This window comes from Apus apus, chromosome 4 (genome assembly GCF_020740795.1).
Source record: "Apus apus isolate bApuApu2 chromosome 4, bApuApu2.pri.cur, whole genome shotgun sequence".
NCBI classification, from domain to species: domain Eukaryota; kingdom Metazoa; phylum Chordata; class Aves; order Apodiformes; family Apodidae; genus Apus; species Apus apus.
In genome coordinates, this window is record NC_067285.1 from 7,738,379 (window position 1) to 7,763,960 (window position 25,582).

General features: G+C 39.7%; 1 protein-coding gene across 2 annotated transcripts in view; it reads left to right on the forward strand.

The window, feature by feature from the left end:
• GFRA1 (GDNF family receptor alpha 1) overlaps window positions 1-24,934 on the forward strand; it is a 141,961-nt gene extending 117,027 nt beyond the window's left edge. For both annotated transcript variants that reach the window (XM_051619364.1, XM_051619365.1), the window contains exons 8-9: window positions 16,356-16,412; window positions 18,176-24,934. In XM_051619364.1, the coding sequence (XP_051475324.1) occupies window positions 16,356-16,412; window positions 18,176-18,328 (210 nt within the window). In that variant the 3' untranslated portion in view covers window positions 18,329-24,934. The remainder of the gene's footprint in view (window positions 1-16,355; window positions 16,413-18,175) is intronic.
• The last annotated feature ends 648 nt before the right edge of the window (window positions 24,935-25,582 follow it).

Genomic DNA, 25,582 nt, shown 5'->3' on the forward strand with positions numbered 1-25,582 from the left:
ATTTACTGTTAGCAAATACTAGGTTTTAGCCATGACTCTGCTTCCATTTGTACTTGTTCAAGTGCAGGTAACTCTGGTTGTGCCACCAGGCTGACCCTGTTGAAAAGCAAGTGCAGGCAAAAGTGACTGTGCCACCAGGTTTCTAATGGAACAGAGAACAAGAATAGAAACCTCAATATCATTAGTACTTTTTTGTTTTAGCTGGAATAGCTTGCAGGAGTCCTGCATCCCATCATACTAGCTATTCCGTTGGCTCATAATGAAAAGCTGCTCCTGACCTTAAAAACCCAATGAATTACTGTTCACTTTAGTGAAGCCAAGATGCCACCTCAAAGCCTTTATTTATTCTGAAAACCCTGTAGTGTATTTGAGTGCTCTAGAAACAATATTTTACTGTTACAAACTATGTTAATGCACTATGTTATGCTCAGAAAGTATAACCACAGAGATACGTGAGGAAAACCCAAGTAAAACTCCTACTATTGCAGCTATTTGATACAGTTATCAATACAGAGATGCTTCTGCTAAAGTAAGAAAATAGTTCAACAGCTGTCAGAATAGATAAAAATTTAACAAATAGAATCTTTCTTTATTAGTTCTGCCATTTTTGCAAGGAATTGCTTTTGCTAGGCATGCAAAAGGATTTCACTAGACTTTTATAATTGAAATCTATTTTTAAACACTGAAGCAGGTATTGACGTTTTTTTGTTTTGTAGTGTGGCAGTTTAAGACAAATGACAGTGTGGAGGCTGGACAATTTTGGATAGCAAAGCATTTAAATCACAGATGCATACAGTTTTATGACTTAAATGTCTTCTCCATCCTGTGGGGGGATGGTGCACAGGGGGTGAGAAGTCAGGGGAGCAGCGTACCCATTTGTTGCACAAACCTCCTTGTTCCATGGGGGAGAAGGTTGAGTCCTTGAGAGGGGCCCTGATGTGCTGTGCACAGTCCTGGTGCAGGGTCATGAGGCTTGCCTCATCTCCTATGCCCTGAAATTCCCAGAGATGGTCCCAGATCCTGGCATAGGATGGCAGGGGTGCCTGCCCCAAAGTCTCTTCCCAAAGTCTTGGTTCCCTGGTATGTTTATGAGTCCTGGGCAGTACAAGTGGGTAGAGAAGAGCTCATGGATGACAACTGCATTCAGATTGTGCTGTAATTCCCTGGTTTGTTCTTACCCTTGTTGGCACTTGCAATCTGCTTGTTGTGGATACTTGTGGACTCTTGCACTTCTTAATGATCTACAGGTTGTTTGCATAGATCAGTTGTTTCCCAGAGAACACCAAACGTGCTGTTTATTGAGTCACAATTGAGTGGTTGATCATAGCGAAGTGTGGTTTAAATTTCGCTGTTTTATGCTCATAGCTCTGATTTATTTGCAGCCCATAATAATTTTAAAGATAAGAATTGGGTAGTATTTACCATATTCTCTCCTTTTATACATCCTGCAGAACATGCCAGTTGTGGAAGTGGATGTGGCAGCTTTGTTCACCCTCCTACACTCTTATGGCAACATTATGGTTCTGTGGCAGGGGAGGAATCTCTCTTCTGAATGGCTAAACATCTCTGCAGTAGCAAAAAGAAAATCACACTGCTTTTAGAAATAGATTCTCTTTAAGTCATACTGAGATAGAAGCTCTAAACACAAAGATCCTTATTAAACACTTTCCTATACTCTTAGAAGCCCTCCCTATTGGAAATAGAAATTCAAGAAATGCACTATTATATCATGGAGGAATGTTCCCCTTCAAGAAACAATAACCCAGTCTAGTTCTGCCTATTTTCGTGACCTGAGTTTTCACATTATTATTCTCAATTTACTGGCATTATCTGCATCATCTCTGAATCCTCACTTCCAGTTACCCATTAGTCTTCATTAGATCCTTTTCCTATCTGTCCTTTTTTCTTTCTTTCCCGCCTCTCCCTTTCTTCTTGGAGGTCCATTCTTTAATCTGTGGGAACTCAACTACCTCATAGACTTATTCGGGTATGAATTTTATCAGTATACATTTTTTTTGTATTCTCTGTCATTCTGTAGTGGCTAAATGCAGAATCAGGGGGGAGGGAAAGACTGCACAAGAGTGAGCAGGAAGGATGCTGAGCCTGTTTGGCACAGGAGGAGTCACTGGGCCATCACTAGCTGGGCTGCCTTGGAAACTGCAGTGGGAAAGGGGAAGAGGCTGGGGCCTGTGGCCATGCTGGGGTGCAATTAAGAAAGAAGTCTGAGACAATCCTGTTAGCTTATCCTTGATTAAAGAGGGTACGTTGCCTTCCTCTGCCAACAGCAAACCCAAGAACGGGAAGTATGTTTATGCGTAGAAAGTCAGCTGAGTCTAAAGAGGCAATCACACAACCTCATCAAATTCTGCTTTTGTTTATACTCTTGTAAAAATGGGATAACTCTACTGTTGTGTAGGTTACAATTATCCTTAAGTGTATGTTGTAATTATCAGTTACCCCTTACGTATATACACATCATTCTTTGGTATTTCTACGTAAACCACAAACTAAGGTTCTTAAAAAATAAACTACCCGGGTTTGCAGTTCTCATGTGGCAGATAAGATCAAAATCATGCCAGTAACAACAAAGATTTTTTAGGAATAGTTTCTTCCCTGTAACCAGCAGCAAATGAAATACAGAAAAGCCCAATGGAAATTAGAATAATAAGTAATGATTCTTAATCATACATTGGTGACAAGGCAGCATAGCTGCAAAAATACTATACTGTTGAAGAGCTAAAATTTGGAACCTTTTCCATAGCATGCCTAAATTTTTCAAGTAGTCAAACCAATTTTATAGGACAGAAAATGAAAGGCAGTCTTCTAACCAAACTGGCTAACATATTCTTAACAGAAAAGCATTAGTGACAACAAAACATCCAAACATAAATATATTTTCCTTCTGCTTTTAACCTGTTTGCTTTTTTTACTTACAGTCTTCACTGTACACTAGTAATCAAATACTGGAAATAAATGATACCCTTTATCTCCTACTTAGTTATTACCCCTATGTCTCTTAATCAGCTGTCTTAACCTGAATAATAGATCTCTGTGCTACCCTCAAACCATCTACTCTACAGCATTTTCCAACTTGCTGTTGAGTTCCAGAATGTGAGATGCTGTCACCCATTTCAGTTCCCTGCCTTCAAAATCAATAGGATTTCAAAACATTTATTTTAATCTGTACTTTGGGGGACAGCCTAACTGTTCCACTCCAAGATGTAGTTCTAATCAGTAGACTTGTCCCAATAATCCCACCTCAGATTAAGCCCTCCTGCATGTTTAGTTTTTTCTGAGACACAAGTAGGCAGGCTGACTGTTGTGCATAATGCAGGATGTTTTTTCCTAGATTTGCTCAGCATGTGTCCTAAAGAATTATAGGATTATCCTCCCTCGTGTCTTTCTTAAAACAGAATTAGGTATTCAAAGCAGTAATTTACTAAATACTGCATTACATGGAACTTTATTTTTCCAGATTGACATTTTCAGAAGGCTCAAGTTGCCTCTAATTCAAGGCTAGATATGCATTAGCACAAGTACAGAAGCATTTGGAGGTACTGAATTCATGCTCAGGTTTTAAATGTGTACATTCAAATTTGTTATGTACTGGGCACATAAGATACGTACCAGGTAGGATCTAAATAGCTACCTGCAGCTGTGAGTACCTAATTGGTGGAGAGGGATGGATAAGTGGGCATATAAATTGAGTGTGCATGGATGAAAGCAAAGCAGTTGCAAGCATCTGTGAAAACCTGTTCCTAAAGTTTTAACTGCGTAAATGTAAAGATGTGGTTCAATCAGAGGTTTTCAGATCAAGGAGCATTTAGTGTGGTTTTTGCAATGGTTTGCCCTCCTCTAGAAAAAGCAGTGCATTAACAGGGGCATGTATCCAAGTTAAATTCCTAACAACCATTATATGATGAATTCCATGTCACTGTGCATACACACTGTAATTATCTGCTTCCGAGGGCAAATTTAGGGATCTGTTCCTGGAGGGAGCTAAATGACTGTATACAATTTCAGAAGTCAAATGCAAATTCAGAAGGAAAAATGCTTTTTTTCTAACTGATTTTGAATGTAATGAGTTTGACAAATTCTTTGCGACTGTTTGCAGAGTCATGCTGTCATCAAGAGTTGGCCTAATCCCTGTTGCTTTTAATTAAGGTTTCCTGTTTATTCCTAAGGATTCAGTCATTTGCAAATGAGAAATTCAGATTGTTATAGAGACAACTAAAAAGGTTGAGATAAAAAACACACCCTGTCCACACTCAGAGAGCAGCTTCATGAGGTTACTTAGGAATTATTAATTAAGCGGAAGTTTTTCTTCTTCAGATACAAAGTTGCATTTAGTTGCAGTACAACTCTCTGGTAAGTGCCCATAGTGAGAGAGCTCTGGTCTTTGGGAGCTGAGCTGGTCGCTCTGGGTCTGCATCACAGGGACAGCCCCTAAAATACAAGTTGAGTGGGTTTATGTCAGTGAAACAGGGAACTGGACTCTGGTGTTTCATGAACATTTAAAGAGAGCAACTGGCAAAACTGCAGCTCCAAATAATCTCCAAGCCAGTGAGATGCATCTGCTCATACATGCTCTGCAAGTCCTCATTCATCATCTGCTGCCCTTTGTTGTGTGCAAAGCCTGTTGTAGTGCAATTACATTCATCCTTGCAAGGCGTATCAGAAAAGCCATGTCCTGTGCTCTTCAAGTGATCACTGAGTGTGAGCAGCATAGTGACATCTGAGATCCCTTTTAAGGATGCTGTTCTCAAGTATTAGAGAGGCTAATCCCATCTTGGCCACCGAACATGGCATCTCCTCAATCCATTAAACTCCTCACTGGGACAGCTCAATATACTAGTGCAAATCAGTGCTGGTGTGCACATGCAGCCTGCATATGCAGCACACACAGTCTGCATTATACTCATCCCTCATCTCTACTTATACTGTCTTAGTTGTGACTTTCCACCCACTGCTCTGGAGGTAGGAGTAACACACAAGCCGTATCATTACTGCAGTCAACACACACCCAGGTGTGTTTTTTGTCTTTCATGCTTCGTTTCTGGAAACTTGATGACAAACTGAAACTTGCTAGGAAGACAAAGCTGGTGCTTGTGTGTAGATGTGCCTGAGTAGGTAGATAGCAAAAATAACCCATCTCACTTGCTCTGTTTTCTACTTGCCTCAGCTCAGTCCAGAACTATTAATAAAACTGTTATGCACTCAGGGAAATATTTGCTGCCAACCATCATCAATCAAGATTCTCTTCAGATAGCACTCTCAAGATGTTTTTCTAGGTGAAACCTTCTAATCTCCCTCTTGAGTCCCACTAAAGTATCTTACAATTTGGTAGTATAGGGCGCCTTCAAGATTTTTCTTGTAGGGTTTGTGATGGAATTATAAAAAGCTGAGGATACCAGAGGGCTGTACCCTTTCAACAGAGCAGCTCATCTCACAGAAAGGGAAATGAAGGGCATGGGAAAACATCCTGAGTGCTTTGCCACATTAGAAACCTATATCCCATTAATTCCTTAGTCTCTGACGAAGTGCACTGCCTGAGGTGCAAATTAGTGCTACTTTTGTGCATTGAACCTGTCTTCTTAAGAGAAGAAGTGCTCCAGAACCACCTCCTCATTTCAGAAATACTATAGAATAGTTGTCAGTATTGACCTGAGCTAGATTAAACTAGCTACCTTGGAATATAAGACTCTATATTCCATTAATAATCCCCTGAACTATCCAGTCTGGCACAACATAATACATCAAAAAGAAGACAAACTAGTCACAACAAACCTTCAAAAGCTTCTTTCAGTTTAGTATGGAAATCTTACAAAATATACCCAAAGTGATCCTGTTGATCTCCATTACTTGCATTATTATCATGTGTCTATTTGTTTTCCCTGGCTTATTAAATGTAAGCATAAATGGAAGCCTTCTGTCCTTCCGTGAATCTTTTGTGTGATGAAACAAAGCAGGATCAGATCTTGTGAATACCATTTTGCATAATCTGATAATGATTTGCATAATCTGGTTATTACAGGCTCAGAGTTGTTTTAAGAGGGTTATAATTGTTAATTATCTAACATTCTCACTTCTTCTTGTGTCTAAGAAATTTGTTTCACTGATGGAAAAAAATGTCTCAGTACTTTTTACTGAAGCCAAATTTGAGGCCGTCTGCGGCTGGTATTAGGAAGTTACTTTTCATTTTCACTTGCTGCTACCTGCCCAGTGGATGAATTCCCATTGACGAGGTGGGATCAGGGCAGAAAAGAATAAGAGACCTTTCTGAAAGGGTGATGATTCTGCAGACTCCTCTTCCATGAGGGTTTCTCTGCTTACTTGAATAGCTTCATTGACAACAGTGCAACTGGTGTGTGTGAGAGCATTGTTCACGTGTAGATGATGGACATGAGGAATAATATCATCCGTTAAAGTATAGCCCACTATAGTGTAGCCCATTAAAGAGAATTAGTGTTAGGATTTCACACCTAGTATTTTTGAGAAGAGATGATTTTTCACTCATTCACTCCAGCAGGGGAAGAATGAGTGTAGGATGCTACACCAAAGTCTCTCACAAGTGTTGCATTTTAAGATCCATCCTGCCAGGGCCTCTTAAAAACATTTAGGAAGCTGACTGGACAAATCAACATCTAGCTTAGCTAATGGAGATCTGTGGACAAGACCAGCTGGATGTTTGGGGTTTTTTTCAGTCATGACAATCTGTTGAAACATATGCTTATTGTAGAAGATAAAATACCAGCAATCAAAATTCTGTTCTATGAATTCACTTCTAGAAATTAAAATGCTATCAGAATTTATTAATCAGGAATGCTAACAGCAAATTTGAATGCCCTTTCTAAAAAAGTATATAGTATATTTTAATGAAAATAAAAACAGATTATTGTAGACACAGCTAGCAGCTATGCTTAAAGTTGAAATTGTCTTACTTTTCACATTTTTAAAAAATCTCATCTTCAGTGACTTGGAACTTTGCCAGAATGTTAACTATTTGGGTGAAAATTTTCATGTTATGTGTGTGGATCTGGCTGAATTCTTACGGAATTAACTGCCACCATGTGCCATAAATGGATCTTTGTTACAGACTCACCTTGGTAAATTTGCTTGCATTATATATAAAAAAATAAATAAATAAATCTCTCCAGATTTTTAATTTTGAATAATATTTCAGTGCTAGAAAGGAACATGGATATTGAGGTACTTCTGAGGCTACATCTGTGCACCTGCAGAACTCAGCTACAGGATTAGAGGAACAGGGAGAAAATGCTTTCCGTTTTTATTTCAGTGGTACTCCTGGGGAGAGCAGATTGTGCCAAAAATGCAAAATTCACCAATTAATCCAAATCACAGCTGTTCAAACTTGAATTACTTTAAAAGAAGAAGAACCCAAACCAGTCTCTAAATCATGTCTGGACTCCAGGGGCTCGGGGGACAGCCCCGTCACCGCGGGTGTGGGAAACTGACACTCTGGGCTTCCAGATGTGGGAACGAGACTGAGGAGGGGAGAGCACAGCTGTGTGAGGGGTGCTCAGACAAGTGGCTGGCAGTTTCTGCTTTTGTGTGCAAGGGTTCTTCAGTATGTGCAGCCTTTGCTTTTGCCTCCCTGTACTTGCAGCAAAGCCACTTGTCTGAAGTGTATTGAAATCCTTTTAAGGATTTTCTTCGGGAAGTGTTTTCTTTCTGTGCGGAACTGCGCTCACAACACGCACGCACATACTTGCACATATGGTTAATTAAGAGAAAAGTCTTGAACATTTTTAGTCACTTAACCAAAAGCAGATGTTCCTGGTCATTCTCTTTCCCTTTTAAAATTTATGAGTGAACATGGTGCTCAAGAAACCAGCAATAATATCAGCTGCTTAAGGTTGGCATAGCATGAACAGAAGCTTCCTGTAATGCTCAGTGCTCAAGGCCTTGTGAGACTGGTGTTCAAGCAAGCTTGTCTGATCTTTCCTTCCAGCTGCAGAACCAGAGGACACCACCCCTGGTCCTGCTGCCTGAGTGCAGAGGCAGTGTGTGACCTTGTTTTCTTAATCTCTTCCACCTACTGACAGCTCAGAGCTGGATGTCTCGTGAGGCTGACTGATGTGGTGAGCGTCCCTACCGAGCTCTTTCCCTGCATGCTGACTGTTGGCTTGGGAGGCTCCCAGTTTTTCCTTAGCAGAGAGTTCTAACCTCAGACCATCCTGTCATCTGCTCAGTGCAAAGGAGAACTCACCTGGGGGTAACAGGTGTGGTGCATCCCTGCCTAGCACAGTGCAGCACAAGGCAGAGTCTTGTACACCTGAGGCACAGTGTAGAGGCACTGTCTACATTAGCACCATGCCTCTTTGCAAGGCTCATTAGTGCAATGCAGGCCTGTTCAGCTGTTCTGGCTGAGCTGCTTCTAGTCCCCTAGTAGCCGTGGCTGACAGCTGCTCAGGAGTGTTTACACCACACTCCAGTGCACCACGTAGCCCAGGCTAATAGGGAAGGTAGGTACTTCACCTGCTGCCAAACAGAACAACTTTGTTTGCTTTTTCGGATATGCAAGGGCACACACTCTAGCCTGGGGAAGTGTTGTGGGATCTGTAGTTCTTCAGCAGCTTACCTTTGTTCAAAACTAAAAGCTGAGTGTGTCTTTTAAGTGGGATTGTAACAGCTTTGTGTTCATGCTGCTTTCCTTTAGATGCTGCTCAGTGCACAAGAGCCAGATGCTACCTGTATATGCTGTGTACGGCACTGGGTTGATAGCTGTGGTGAATCACTGGGGAGATGGGGTTTAATAATAAAATCCCAACCATCATGATTTTGGATTACATGGGTGTTCAGGTTTATAACTAGACAAAAAAAACCCAACCCAAAATCTAGGCAGCCTAAGCCATTGAGATACTAAACTAACAAAACTTACTCCTTCTGTGCTTTTTAGTATTCTGTTTTCTCCTTTCTTAATGCAAAAAATATTTGCTTGAGGCAAATCCATAAAAAGACAGAATTGCATAATATCCCCTAAAAATAGGAAGCAAGAATCTAGGACTATAGAAGTTCATTTTACTCAGATAAATGAATGACTGAACAAGAAAACAAAATTGTTAGCAAGTTACTGTGCTGCCATGGCAGGTAAGCCAGTCAGTTCAGCTGTCTTGGCTGGGTGTCGTATTTTGTGCTGTGCTCACTGGGAGACTAATTGCTTGAAATAAATATTTTAAGATCTCTGTCTCTGGTCCTTGTAAGCTGTTTGATCAGTTTGGTGTTTCTGGTTTTATAAAACCTTGAAGATTGCTGTCAGGCAGGTTCTGTGCGATATTGTTCCAGCCGTATGAGTGCAGTGAGAGACAGGGCTTAATTAAGGCTCATCTTTACTGACATAAGGATCTGGGAATGGTCCAGCAACAATTCCTAAGGTATAGATGATCTTTCCTGTCTTCCATTCTTGTTTCTTCCCATTTTGGGAGGATTAGTCCCAGTCCACTTCACCCCCAATCAAATTTTCTGTTAATTTTAAGACTGAAGAGGTTAAAAGGAGATTTTTCTCTTTATGTATCACATTTAATCAACTTTTAGGACCCTTTCTCAGATTTTTTTAAGTGATGTTTGCTGTGAAGTGTTTTTCCATCTACAGCTATGAAGAGACCCAAGTCTCTTCACTGGATGCCTGTTTTACCAGAGCTAATTAGATCCATTGTTATCCAGTGCCCTGGGGAAGAGGCACTATTCCCAGCCCACCTGGCCCTGTCCAGAAGAGATTGGGCAGTGCTACCTCGTTGGTGCACAAAGAGCAGGAAAGCTGGCTTTAGCAAAACAGGGACCTATATGTGTCCCAGTCCCTCTTCCCTGAGGATTCCTCTTGCCTGCCTTCTGGGGAAGCCTTTTCAACCCCCTTTCCTTCTGACAGGATGTGTGGAAATTATCTCAGGAGGCCTGCCATCCTTTTTTCCCTTTCCTGACCAGAAAACAAACCCCTGCTTTGAGGTTGCCCTCTGTCCCTTGTTTCTGATGCTTAAGGACTCAAAACCAGCAAGAATCCATTAATATTGAGGGATAAGGGGACTTTTTAAATGCCATGTGTGTTCTCCTAAGAAGGAGACAGCTTTGTGCAGGTGAGCTGGGTAGATCTGTCACTGCATGGTGTGTCTGCTGGTTTCAGATAGTGCCTGACCCATGAATTCTGAATGCTTGAACTGGCAAACCAGAGGGCAGCTGGGTCCAAAGGCAGTCGGGGCACCCTGCAGTGCTTCTGACTGCCTGGGGTCCCCTGCCCTGCCCAGCTAGAGCAAAGCTGTGGGGGGAAATCCAGACAAGATGTCTGTAGGAGAATGGGAACAACCTGTGTAATCTCAGGACAGGCACAAAGCTCTGGACGACAGGAGCTTAGGGCTGGGAGGTGATGGGATCTGAAGGGACTGGCTCTTCAGCTGTTCATTGCACTGCACTGCAGCCTCAAACTTGGTGTGTGTTTCCCTGGTGCACGTTTAGGCACAAGGGATAGTTGGTTGGATTTATTTAATGTCTCCCAGCTGAATAGCTTATGATTTGATTCTTAGTGCTCTGGGTGTTATCTACATAGCTTTAGAGACTAGTGCCAGCAATGTCTTGCTAATGCTTGTTTTCAGAAGATACTTTCTTCACTCTATGAAGTGGGATGACAGTGCTGTAGTGCTTTTATGCAGAATGACAACCGATAATTTCAGGCCCCAAGCTTCTATCTTGAGGGCTGATTCAGCAAAGAAAAAAAAAAAAAAAAAGCAAAAAGCAAGAAGGAGGAAAAAATCTGACTTTCTAATACAGGATTGTGCAAAGCTGCTTGTTTTTACAGCTTAAATAGCTTTGCACTCTGGCCGGTATGGGTTTCAAAATTACTCTGTGCTGAATTGGATCCTTATTTTAGTGCTCTGTGTCTCTGACCTGCACTTTCCTTATCTTCCCTATGGAAAAGTAATTTGTACTCCAGCATGGCATAGTACTGCTGTGCTAATAAGAAAATGCTATTGACAATTGTGATAGATTCCCCCACTGCTTAGTGAGCGCAGGAGAGTTGAACTGATTGCATTTCTATAGCCTGTATATTTCTCTGCTTATTGTTTGTGTCCTGCTGTTGGAAAAACAGGTTAGTTGCATAGTAAATCTCACTAATCAACACATGAGAAGAACAAAAAGAAAAAGCACCCTCATTTGTTACAGCTACTTCAGAAGCATGGTCATTTGAGGGATGTATGCTGGGAGCTTTGACTCTCTTCTTCAGGAAGGCTTGTTAATATGAGCATAACTAACCAGGCATCTCAGGAGAGGAGAAAGGCACCCTCATTAAAAATAGCTGGAAAAATTATACTTCTGTTGTCTCTCACTTACAGAATACATTCCATAAAGCACATAAGGTCCAAAATGTGAAGTTAACAGAAAGGGACTGGTTCCTGAGTTTGGATACTCACTCTGTGCCTGTTTGCATTTGGTTCCCTTTACATGCTTCTTCCCTCTGCTCCTGAATTAAAGCTGGTTGGAGGCATCCCCAGTCAGACCTTTTCCTTGCTATGAGTAACACAGATACACATGCTGTAGTGGTTATATCAAAATACTGCTGGATGACAAGGCATAAATACTGTGTGTACCAGCTCCTGGTGAGACACTGCAGTGTTTAATGCATTTATCAACCATGTAGTGCTGCGATTTGTGGAAGCTGGATGCATAATTGCAAATAATGGGAATAAATTCAGGGCTATAGTGTCTGCAAAGGATGGAGGTAGAGGGATTTGGGGGGTAGGAAGCAGAGAGTTACTAGATTTGGGAGGATCTTCTGATGCTTATTAGGTGGAGGACTAGGGAAGATTAGGTTATGGTGTGTCTGTGTAAGGACATATATGATTGAACTCATCTAAGAGCCATTTGGTTTAGAAGGAAGTGAGGTGGTCCACAGAGTCTTGTGTCTGGAGAAGAAATATCTCTATAAGCATTATTCCTTTCTCCATTCAGAAAACCCCTGGCTCCTCTGCTAGCCCTGATTCTCTTTTGTTTCCAGGCAAGAAGTAAGTAATATTCTGCTTCTGATCATAAGAGTCATGTATTTTCTGGACATACAGTTGGTTTTTCTACTACCCCTTGACCAAGTTCAAGACTTTAGTTCCAGTATTAAAAGTTTGCCTAAAACTAGGCTTGTGTGACTAATGTAGAGGATACTGAAGAGCTCATCAGGAGGTGCATGAATACGGTTATCTGTAAATACCTGTTGCTTGGGCTACCACAGTGGTAAGATTCTCTGTAAAAGCAGATGTTCATTTTTACAGTGTGTAAAAGCTTAAGTGAGTGCAAGCTTGTTGGCAGTATGGGGACAGCTTCGTCAGACTAGCCCACAGAACTGAATTATAGTTCTGACGACACCAGGGTGAGTGCCAACTTGTCTTAGGTAACTTTGTTTTGCAGTCACAGCTGAGCAAGTCATGAGCAAATGCTATTTTAACCCAGTAGAAAAAATCTCATACCTCTTTCCGTAGGTGTAGCAAGTTATTTTAAGATCATAGAATCATAGAAGGGTTTGGGTTGGAAGGGACCTTAAAGATCATTTAGTTCCAACCCCCATGCAGGGGACAGAGTCACCTCCTGATTAGATCAGGTTGCTCAGGGCCCCATCCAACCTGGTCTTGAACACTTCCAGAGATGGGGCTTCTACAACTTCCCTGGGCAACCTGTTCCAGTGTCTCACCACCCTTATGCTAAAGAATTCCCTCCTGATGTCTAACCTAAATATCCCCTCTTCCAGTTTTGATCCATTACCCCTTGTCCTCTTGCTACAAGCCCTTGTAAAAAGTCCCTCCCCAGCTTTCCTGTAGCCCCTTCAGGCCACTATGAGGTCCTCCTGGAGCCTTCTCTTCTCCAGGCTTAACAGCCCCAACTCTCTCAGCCTGTCTTTGTAGGAGAGGTGCTTCAGGCTTCAGCTCATCTTCGTAGCCCTTCTCTGGACTTTCCATAGGAGCTCCATGTCCTTCTTATGTTAGGGGCTCCAGAACACAGTTTCCTTTCACTGATTTTTTTTTAATTATTATTTTTACTGGCCCAGCCCTGCTTGTGTTCCTTTATCTTTTTGCCACCAAAGAAGAGCTTTTTATTAAAATTCAAAACAATACACATTTGAATACAGACTTAGCCATTTCTCGGTGCTATTTCACTCCTATGGAATTAGGTACTTCTAGCACCTTTGAAGGTACCTTCTTGCCTCTATGTTAGGCATGTGGGAGACCCAAGATGGAGGTTGGCAATGAATCTTTGGCAACTTGCATAACAAGCCACTCTCATTGCCCAACTATGTTGATGACATAGATATTCCCTGTCAGAGTTGCCTGCAGCTGTACATGACGGGCACACTTCAATCGTTTAAACTTTTTGGATGATGTTGTAAGGTAAGTACCTGATGGCTGAAGATAACCTTCATAATTCAAACACACCCAGACTGGGTGTATTTCCAAGGCTATCAGTGTCACCTCCAAGCCCTGATTTTTTGCCTCTAATAAGGTGTTCACTCGCTGTAGCACAAATGACAGCAGTTCTGCTGCATGTAGAGTCCCTTCTGCCCAAGAGTTAGCGCAGGGAGAATTTTCCCCTTAGGTTGTAATTACGGGACATCAGCTTTCTGTAGCACTCAACACACAGGTGGGGCTTTTCCCCCATTACTTGTGATTTAGTGATGCACTGGTGTATTACAGGAGGGCAGCCTATGCCAGCATTTCCATTATAACCCGTTTTTACAGATTTATAACTCAACAGTAAAAATGTACTCTTCCAATTTGAAACTTGGCATATAATGTCTCATCTCATCCTCAAAATTATAGCTGTTTCTCTCCCTCCTCCTTTCCCCCCCCCCACCAAAAGAGATTACATTTTTTTTCTGTACTTTTAAATGGAAGATATTGTCCTTTCTGTTTTGATAAGAGAAAAGCCTGTCTGTTTATTAAAATTACTTTTCAATTCTAAGAAAGGAGGACTTTATAATAGAGGATGCACATGAAAATGTGTTGTTGATGTTAGAATGACTACACTAAGTATGTGGATACAGAGAAGTATTGCCTTCCAAATGAAAGCTGGGGAATATTAATCAAAATTATTGAAAGGCTTCTTTAAATGCTGATTTTTTTTCTAGCTGTGAATTTTACCCTTAAAATAGTGTTTTCAAAGGTAAATATGTTTTAGCTGCTGTACTTTATAAGGCTGAATGAAGTAAAGGAAGACTTCACTGCATATAGACAAGATGATGAAATTTTTCTCTTCTCTCATTTGAGAAACACAGGACAGAAGATAAATAATTGCTGAGTTTGGTGTTGAGCCCAGCTACCAAGAGTACACTTGTAGTTAGCACAGTGTTACGAGCCTGGAGCAGGCGTGAGCAGCACAGGACAATGTTTCCAATAGACAGATGATTGTGTGAACCTAGGGAGTTTAGCACTGAATCACAAACCAAGAAGTATGAGGCTTGTATGGTCCTTACAGTTTACACTGTCAAGATCTGAAGCTCTGAACCTGAGGCCACCTCTGAAGCCTCACATTCCAATTTAACCTAGTATGGAGATGAGAGAATCAGGGTTGAAATCCAGCTTCTCCTTCTTTACCCATCTCCTTGGAGCCACCCATTTAGGAGTTGAAATCCACTCAGTTACCATTAAAAGAAGTTTCCTAACCTCTGTGAATACCAGCAACACTGCAAAAATGGCAGGTGTTGCTTCTTGTTGTAGTAAATTTACTTCCTAGCATTTCTTTTTCCATTTAGATAGTTAAATTTATGCTTATCATAACCGCTTTAATGGTACTAAATAGAAAAAAGGGTATGTAAGAGCAATTTAATGGAGGGTGTTTATTAATGAATTGACCTATTATTTTTTTATATATTTTAAAACTATGAACATATATACTGAATCCATTCTTACTATAGCTGTCTTTCTCTTAAATCCTGGCTGTTACAGTTTTTCAGTTGTCTCTAACATATTTCTGTATAAATATACAAGTAGCCTAAAAAGCAGGGAATGTGCTTCCTAATGAGAAGTTCAGTTCCTTCATTTGGATTCTAGAATCAGTAATTAGGTCAAAGACTATTTTGTATCCATAGGCAGCACCAGTGGCTCTCAGATATAAAATAAAATGGTCGTGTGTGGAAGTGAAGTTTGTGAGGGTATAAAATCAGAACGCTCGGCACTTCCTCACATTAGCTCTAGTCCAGTCCATCTCTGCCAAAACCTGTGGGATTCTGCAGTGTAAAAGGAATGCAACACAGTGACATTCAGATCCTCATTTTTTGCCAGAGATAAATTGCAGGTCCAACAAAACTTCCAGGAAGTATCAGACATGCTCAGTGCAGTCAGTAGTTTTGGTGGGTAAATCCAAGTCTTCTACTATAAGACTTGATTGTACATTTTACACTGGTAGCTCCTATACAAGAGTGCTGTTTATATTTCTGGAATACGATACTAAGAATCACTGAAGTACTTAACAACAGTAGCATTTACTGAAAATATTTTCAGCACTGTGGGGATTGCTATCACTGTAATAACAAAGCAGAACGCTGCCAGCCCAGTCACGTTCACTTGAGCGATGGAAATATTAAACACCTTGTGAGGCTAGACAGAGTGCAGACTGTTGCTTTCATTTCATGTCATGCTGCCACCAGAAGTGTTTCTTACTTGCATCAGTGTAGAGAGCACACAGTAATATCAACAGATGGATGCTCATCATGAGACGTGGCTGAAGATAACAGCAGTTTCATTTTTTAGGCTGTGAGCATCTAAAATATTCCTGCATTAAATAATATTCCGTCTGTAATAATCAGTGAATGCAGTGTAAACAAACAGCTCAGTTTGACTTGCAGGTATATGTGTTAAATCACATGAAATGTTCTATTTGCAACTTTCTAGAAGTGACTCTGTGGCAGCCATACAATACCTTACAATGATATTTTTATTTTCATAATAATAATTGGAGAAATTACAGGAATTGTTAAGGATAAAATACTCCTGTGTTCTATGTATTCCTAAAACTGGGGACTGTTATAAGGTTTTGCTAATATGCACTGGCACTATGGTAATTATTAACTGTCCTATTGCATTTCTTCTTATGAACATCCAGCATCATTTTAAGGGGCCACAGAACATAACACGTTCTCTGCAGCTGATGACACTCATCTTTGTAATTACTAAGTACCCTTAGCTGACTGAAGTTTTGCTGTACATTCAAATCAGAATGTGAATGTTATTGGAAAACATGCAGTTACATTTGGAGTTTATTCGCTAATCATGTGCAAATCACTGTCAAAATTATAGGAATTTATCTAATTGTTTTGTGCTGCTGTATGTGTAAGTTTTACAGGGAATACATTTTGCATTTATTTGTAGACACCGAAGAAGCAGAAAACCAATGAATCTACAGATACAGAACTCTGTCTTAATGAGGTAAGAGTGTGGATTCTATGTATTTCACTGCACAAGTGGCTTCTCATAGTATAAAATGTTCAAAGTCTGTCAAGTGTATAATGGGCTTACCTGACACTGAAGTCTTGTTAGTATTGTTATGATTTGTCCCAGACGGGATGGATGACAGACAGTGCCTATTTGCAGGAATCAAAATTTATTGCATACAATGTTGGGGGTTTTAATTATTCTGGATGAGAGGCATGAGTACAGTAAAAATGTAGGGAAATTGGGAGATAAGAACAGAAGTGCAGTTAGGATGCAAAAGGTATATTAGCAGTGAATTTTACTACTTATAATTAAATCAAACAACAAAGGTTAACCACTAAAATGCTGGCAGCTTCCTTATTATCAAATACCATACTAGGACATACTAGTTGTTACCAGCTCAGAGTTTGCTAGGCCTTTTCCCTTCTCATGGGAACCTTTCATTTCAGGCCTGTGCCTGCAAAACTGAGAGACAAAAAGCACTTGAATCAAAAAGAAGGGAACTGAGGCAGGCATATTGAGAGATGGAGCACCCTGCTACAGATTGAATAGCATAATGTATCAAAGAATGATCTTACTCAGAAATGTGGTGCTGGGCTCAAAGTGGCCTCTGCTGACTTTCTGTTTTAATAGCTGTGTAGTCCATGATTAGGCAGATCCCGTGGTAATTACCACTGCACCTCACAAGTGTAATAAGTTCATAATCTGCAGGCACACAAGATGATACGGCTTTTAACAAATACATAAAAACGTACCAGACACCATCTTGTGGCTAACAAAAATGGCCAATTTAGGGCAAGAGATGATGTTAACATCAGGAGATGTGATGCTTCTTCATCAGGAGACACAGTGACAGCCCCCAGAGACATGAACCTTCCAGTGCTGTTTGAGTAGTCTGCTCAGCCTGACCTCCCAGGCCCCCTTTCGCATGTAAACATTACATCAGTGCCCATGTCTGTCAGTCCACATCCTTCGTACTGAGTCTCTCATGAAGCTTAATAATTAGTGAAGTACATAAATTAATTTTTACAATGTGGAAGCACATAGCCTAAGCATTGAAGCAAGCCCAGCTGAACTGACATAAGCCACCCCATGAATGTGACCATACCTCTCAGGTTCTCCTTCACCAGTCCAGATTTGAACGGTTATTCTAAACAATGGCAGTTTTATAGCCCATTCCTAATTCTTTAGATTCTGGTAAGAATTTCCTGTAGATACTAGAATGAAGCCTATTAGCGTGTGAGGGAACAGTGCATTAATGTTAGCAGATCTGTTGACGTCTTGGTACCAAAGAAGGCAAGGAATTTAAATATTGCAGTAATTAAGGGAAAAGGTGTGAGAAGGAGAATTTTTCATGAGGTAGAAAGCTCTGTCTCTTCTGATCCCATGGATTAGATTTTATCTATTATTATCCAGAAGCCACTTTTTATCAAAGTTTTTCTGTAGGGTAGGTTTACACATGGAACCACTGCTGTGTAATGTAATGATTTGTTAATGCTTTATTCTTTTTTTTTTCTTTTTTAATTGTGCTATACTGATGTTTTTTCCTTTAACTCCTTAAACTCATCTGAGCATCTCTTTTTATGTCTTTTGTATCTTTCAATCAATGACAGTGATATATATATATATATAGAGAGAGAGAGAGAGGGGGGAAACGGGAGGGTGGGAAACGAGAAAACAAAAGATGAATTTCAAGACATAAGTATTTAGCAATGAAAATGTATAATGGTGACCAAAGAAAGTGTTGTGTCTTGCAGAATGCTATTGGGAGAGACACATCAAAAATCTCCACTGGTCACATATCTGCAGAGAAATCCCTCGCTCTTCCTAGAAGCTTCTATCTAAGCACAGCGCTCACCCTGATGTCACTTGCACTCTCTTTGTTCCTAAGCTCATCAGTTGTCTTGTAGCTGCATTACAAAAGGACGTGTGGGGAAAAAAAAAATATTAAAAAAAAAAAAAAAATCTGTTTCTTGTCCTCTGTTGCTTCTCTGGAATTCCAGGTCTGGGAGCTAAGCTGAGGCACTCCTGCTAGAAGTTTCAGTCAGCTGGAATATTTTTTTTTTCTCTCTAAAAAAGCTTCTTGTGATATTTAGAGGCTTTGTGAAATACTTGGTGCAGTGCTACATTCCAAACCCGAAAGGCTTTTGGGCATGCCATGTTTTAAAGAAACAGTGTGTAAATTTGCCTGTAAAGCGACCTGGTTGGATTATTTTAATAATAATTATTTTAATTCTGGCTTTTACCTGAGAAGGAGGATGGCATTTTTCTTAAGATCCTATTTATCTCATTGAATGGTTTTGGTTTTCAAATTGATTGAACGTCAGACTATCAAGGATGCCAGTTTTTTGTCTAATGGTGAGTGTTCTCCCAGAGAGTGGACTTTATGAAACTTCTTCATTTGATAAATTGCTACTGATGTTTAACTCTTTCAGTGTATGAGCTTTTTCCTCTTCAAATGTTTCTGTACTGTAAGTGGTTCTGCATTCCCTGCTGAGAAGCCATTATAATGCACATACAGGTAAAATGTACATCTTTCAGCTGAATTTTCATGAAAATAGAGTGTGGTATAGAACTTTCTAACAGTGCATTTATCTTTTAGTTATAATAATCTAGCCTTAACAAGGGTGACGATTCTTTAAATTAACAAGAAGCAGCCATTGGGAAAGCTTGATAAAGATACATTTCTTTAAATTTGATGAGAAGAAGTAGAAACAAATTTTGCTGCAGGGTTTCAGCTGTACAGTCTATGGTCTTCTGTGCTTCCATTGTGATAATATAGTCCAGTTACTATACTGTTTGTTTAATAAAAAAATTACATACAATTTGTTTGCTCTACTACAACAGCAGTATCTGTTTATACATAGCTCATGTCAGCTCCAAAAGTTCCAGGAACCTCATGCCTTTTCACAACACTGTAGACGGAAAAGAGGTAGTAGGATACCATTTAAACTGTGTTTGATTTCTTAGGCTGCTAAAATGGACACAAAAGGATGGTTGATCCCATGCAAGGCAGTATCATGCACACTCACCCCTGTGACAGGCTTTTCTCACCCTGGTACTTCCGAGCGCAGGCCTTGGCATTGCTGACATGATGAACTGCTTGCAAGACCAGTTTCATAAATTGCTTTAATGGTGTGGATGGCAGTATTGCCAGTAGATGTGATTCGGTGGCACCAACAGCCTGTGCTGGCACATGGTGATTTTCTGTGGTATCTAGAAGGAATTCTTTAAAGCTTTAAATGTCATCAAAGAGGCAGCGTTTCTCCTAAGGGCTGTCCTCATACCTTACTGTGATGGCTGGTTGACTGTTAGAGGCAGTGATGTCTAAACGCTCAACAGGAATCAGTTTTGCTTTCTACTGAAAGTAGAAGATAACTTCACCAAGCAAGGAGTTCATCATGCTGAATTTACAAATTTACACTGAGACTTGCACAGTGATGCCCCAGCCTGCTCTGAAATGTCCAGATCACTTATTTGCAATAGGACTATAAAGTACAAATTACTGTTTTATAAACTGCAGTGAACTTTGGGAGTGTGTAAAATGCACACTTTATTAGGAGATTATCATACTTATTGACAAGTTCATCTTTTGAGCTTTTCCTTAGCTAATAATAAACACTCATAAATTCTGACATTCACTTAGATACTTTTGATTATGGTTGCATAATACAGGTTTCAAAGTACTCTGTATGGGATAGAATTCTTGGATGCTCCGTGCCACAAATTAGACAATATTACTCTTTAATGCTGTGCTGATAAGAAACAGCAAATTACTTTCAAAGGCATCAGAGCTTCTTTCGGAGAAGAAATATATTGCACATCATTACCAGCAAAGCCCATGTGGTTCCTGTTGCTCTCCTTGTGAAAGTTAATCAAATTATTGAAAACTAGTGACAACAGAAAAAAAGCTGACGAGATTCAAGATTTAAAAAAATAAATCAAATTTTTAATATCAAAAGGAGTTGATAGTATAGCCTACTGAAATGCTAATGAACATAACGTTATAATTCAAAAGTCTGACATTATCCAATTAAAAATATTTTCAAAACAAATTCATAAACATTACAATTATTAAATCCAGCTTTGATCCACAAAGCTTTCTTTAAAATATCATTTGTATTCAGCAGATTGAACGTTTTAAACAGAATTGGGAATGTTAATAACCTCCCGGTACAGTGCATCCTTTTTGAAGATTTTTTTACATTTAGTTTGGTTCCAGCATCTCTATTACATTTAATACCAATTATTAGAGCTTTGACACTGTGTGATCCAGAATAAAAGCTATTGATCACTTCTACTGTAAACAACAACCTAATTAAGTTCTGATTACAAAAGAAATTGTTAGTTATCTGATTCTATGAGAGTTACCTTTGGAAATACAATTATGTATGGAGTAAAGGAAGGAATGGTGTTTTACACAGCTAGCCATGTGTCCACAAACAAAACAGAGCACTCAAGCTTGCTTTTCCCTCTCCCCCCCAGTGTAAATTAAAAGCATACTGAATTCTTAATTACAAAAAATAAATTACTTATTAAAAAGGCAAGAGGGAAAAAAGCCTCAAGAGTCTGACACCTAATGAGGTTTTTACAGGCATCACTATGCACATACTGGAGGATTTTTAGAAGTTGGATGTGGTGTGGATGATGTCAATTTAGCATGGTGACCTTGTCAATGCAGTCATTTGCTGCAGTACTGAAGTATGAAAATGGTTTCATTTTTTTCCCCTTCCAGTCACTAAAATGCCATGTGTTGTGTGCTCAGTGAACAAGCTTAGGTTGGGCTTTATGCATTCCCTTAATATCAGTATAACAATAATACAGGAACTGACCAAATACAGGATGTACATACAGGGGATCTGTGTTTAAATTTTAAATTTAATCTGCTCAGTTGTGTGTAAATTAAATCATGGGCTGTCGTAAATATATACAAATCATCTTTTTCATTTAACATCATGGAACAGACATGGTCATTACTATTACTACGAGTGTCTATACTCTGCCATGATAACTAACTGGATTATTGTCTTTATGTTTCTTCTTAAAAGTAGTATGCATAAAGGTATAATTATGTCCCTCTAAGACCCAACCTTTTGAATATGAGGCTGTTGACAGTTTGAGCAATGTTGCAGTTGGAATCAGTAGACTGTCAGTATATGAAAGTGTATACGTGAAATTCTACATCCTTGCTAAGCCTGTGCCATGAGGCTGGAGATGTAGAAAACAAGGAATCACCTTGAAATCTCAATTCAGTTTTAATTTGTAATTGTTGGCTTAATCACAATGATATATCCATGAAGGAGAGGTGGTGAGGAACCAGTGAAGAAGAGGAGCAAAACTCAGAACAGCTCCCGGAAAGGTCATAAATTTTGTGTATGTCAAGTGACAGGAGTATCTCATACTTAGATTGAAACAGAAGAGCTGGGTTCTCTAGGAAGAGCAGCTCCTTCAGAGCGAGCAGCAAAAATGGAAGAATGAGCAGTTATTTGTACAGCAATTACAACTTTCTTTTATTAAATGCAGTTGTTTTGCCTTCAACAGCAAGGTGGATCTACCTCACTGAAAAATGTATGTTCACTGAGAGGATTCCTGCATTAAAACTATTCTGGGCTAAAGAGGCCCCCAAGGTTGTTTTATACCCACAAGGCTTGTCAAATTCTACGTGATGTCACTGACATCAAATAGAAATATATTTGCTTCTGATGATCTTAGCAGATAAATTAATCCAGTGACTTGTTAAATATTTCTTGTCTTTAAATATTTGCTTTTTCTTTCCAGCTTGGTTCTTTCTATGACATTTCAATTACTGGCTATTTCAGGTTCTCCTTTAACTTTGGAAGGTCATTTTCTCCACAGTCTACAGTAATCCACTTACAGATTTGCCTCAGTGTTTGTTTGTTGTTTGTTGGGTTTTTTTTAATTACAGCCTTCATTTCTGAGGAAAAAAAATGTAATCAAGAATATGTCTCTACTGAACAACCAACACCTTTACCAGGGGAGGAAATTGCAAGTTCCTATTTGATCTGTTTAGCTCTGGCTTTACTAGAACAAGCTAAAACATGATGTTGCTATTCCCTAGGTGGAATTTAAAATGTAGTTTGGTACTGAATAAGGATTTAAAAGTTTTAAACTCTTAAATAAGTTTTAAACTTATTTAGAAATGTTTAAATACTGCTAATGTATTTTCCAGTTGGATTTTCAGTCAAATCATTAAGTAGTATTTTTTTTCAAGAGCTAGAAGTTTCATTGGGCAGTTTTGATGGGTCTATTTTTAAGGTAAAATCAAGGACAGTGGTGAATTCCTCTTTTTAACTCAGTATTATCTTGATGTTTATACACCCTTGTTCATGTTCTTTTCTTCTGTTTGCCTTCAGGAGATGGTTATGCTTAATAGATACATGTGAGATATGGTCATCTCAATAATCAGAAGCCAATTCCTGCAACTCCTACTTACATGCTCCATCTCTTTAATCATTCATAAAGGGCAGAGCAACAAATTCAAGCTGTAGTCTAAAGATTATCAAAAGTTTAAAAGAGCACAGAGTCAACCAACTTCTCAGTAGCATTTCTTATCAATATAGATTGTGGTGTTTTAAGTTGGTACCACCTAGACTAGGCACTAAAGTTCTTTGTGTCAAGCAGTTTTCCAGCATCGGTACCAAAGACACAAAGTTCCTCATTACTTGTTCTGTTGGACATTGACAGTAGGGGATGATGTTCAAAGTTCTGCTGTTTTAAGTGCAAAATGTTGTATCTTTTATTGCTTTATTCTTGTCTGAAGAATTAACTCTTCTGAGTTAATTTGCTCAATCTGCTTGGAAGCACGAAAGAACTGAAAATTGTTGACTGATGCCACCGAGTTCTTGGTATCAGTATCACTAACATCAGTGCATCTCAGGTCAGTTGTATCGGTCCACATATCCTGGAGATGTGAAAATTACTGTTTAGGGAACCACCATTTATTATAGCAGGAGATACTGCAGAAAGCACACTGCTGAGAAGTAGGAATGTGTGTCTTGATAGGGAGAAGACATAGAAATCATATTTATATTTTCTTTGACTTCATGAATTGGCCCATGGAAACTGCTCCTGTTCTCTCAGGAGCCTGCTAACCCAACTGTGCCTGATGGGAGCACAGCATCTCCTTCCCACATCCCCAAACCTGATTATTAATAATTACATCCTCTGCAGGCTTTGGGGTGGGATGAAGAATTTAACCCTTAAGTGGAAGTTAATTCAGGAAGAGTGCTGCTAAAGGTTGTTAAGGGTGGAATAGAGCCTCACAGCAGATTGCATCTGGCAGTCAGGAGTGTGCAGCCTGGACTGAGCCGAGTCACACGCTGCTCGTCATGTGGAGATGAGGTGGAGATAAAAACTGAAAGCAAAAAGATGGCTTTGAATTGTGCATTACTTCCTCTCTGGGAGGGTCACAGAAGCGAGGCATAAACCCAACCTTTGCCCCTTCCCAGTATTCTTCATTGTTTTTAGGTAAGAAAAAGTAAAAGCAGGTAGTGGAAGAAATTGCTTCAAAGCACTGCAACACGTGGGAAGCTCAACTGGTGGCAATTATTAATCTCCATTAATCTCCCAAATTATTGCTATTGACTCTTCTTAACAGGGTTTCTGTGATGTTTTGTGTAGCATTACTTAGTGTTGAAATGATTAGCTGTGATTATTGCCACTCATGCTGGGATGGTGTATGTCCCTTTCATCTGAGGTTATGTCTAAACTTGTACTTTTTCTGTAAAGTGCGAGTTGACAAGAGCTGCAGCAAAGAGGAAGTAGCAGGGGAAGGCTCAGGTAAAAGTAATCCTTGTAACATCACAGTGATAAAGGGATAAATTGAAAGTGGGAAGAAAGAACGAAGATAAATGTAACAGGTAGCATTGGGACCCAGGAAGACTGGCATTCACTGTGAACTGAGGATATTCAATGTTAGTACTTTCCTGCTTCTTTTTTTTTTTCCCTTTTTTTTTTTTTTCCTTCTCTTTTTCCAAAACTCTCTGTCTAGAACATGCTTCCATTTTCTGGAGGAAATTCTTACAGAAATAGTTACCTTCTTGTGTAAATTCTATGTTGTCTTAGGATTTCTGTACGTCTCACTGCAGGTTATTATGTGTCAGGTCTTCAGTCATAATGGCTGGTAATTTGTTGTAAAAAAATAAAAACCACTGTTCTCTTGTTCCTGTTGACTTACTTAGACATTGCTCTGAGGACATTGCTCTTTGGACCGTCCACACTTTGGAAGTCAATTCATAATGTTTGGTGTTTTCTGTTAGCATAATCCTCCTGCTTTAGTATTGTATATATCCAGAAAACAATCCCTCTCAATAAACATTATTCTCTTTTTTTATTAAAAAGCATGTTTTTGTGAGAAAAATTTCCTGGTTGGTTGTTCTAATTTATAAAAAAAAAAAAAAAGGGGGGAAAAAAAAAGGAAGCTTGACTGGCCAAAAAAAAAAAGGAAAAACTTATTAAAGGTTGATCTCATTGTTCCCTGATGTTTTACAGTCCAGTATGACCTAAGAAAATAAGAAATAAAGCTTTTCCCTTAAAGATCTGTGCATTTTCTTGCTCCCTAGTCTTTTTGTGTTAGTGAACGTAGCCTGCAAAATGACAATGAGCAGGGAATATCAGCTGGAAAGGATGGAAGGATGGGCACAAGAGTGGCCAGCTGGCCCTATTCATCCTTGTTCACTCTCTGGCACGGAAACGCCTCCATGCCCGTCCCACCCCTGCAGCCTGCCAGGCCAGAGAGAAAGGGCTGTTCCTGTTGGCACAGAATGGGAGCAAAGGAGCTGCAAAGGCTTCGAAGACAAAGGGGTCTGGGGGTGGGATATTTTAGGAAATGGACACTGTGCTGGATGGAGGAAGGAGAGGTGGAGAAAAGTTTTCATGATGCACTTGCTTGTGTTGATAAATAGAAACCAGGAAAATAATTTCAGCATTTACTCATAAAGAGGCTGAGACTTAACAAATGAATATATTATGGGCAAAGAGCAATCACACTCACCTGTGAAAAACTGCACAGCAAAGGGCCAGCCAAGCCTTCTGCCATTTTCAGACCAGGCAGTTTCCAGAGCTGCTGCTTCAGAGAGGGGAAGGAAAGAGGGGAGTGGTAGAAATGCACGTGAATCCAAGATGAAAGGGCTGCTCTTTTAGGG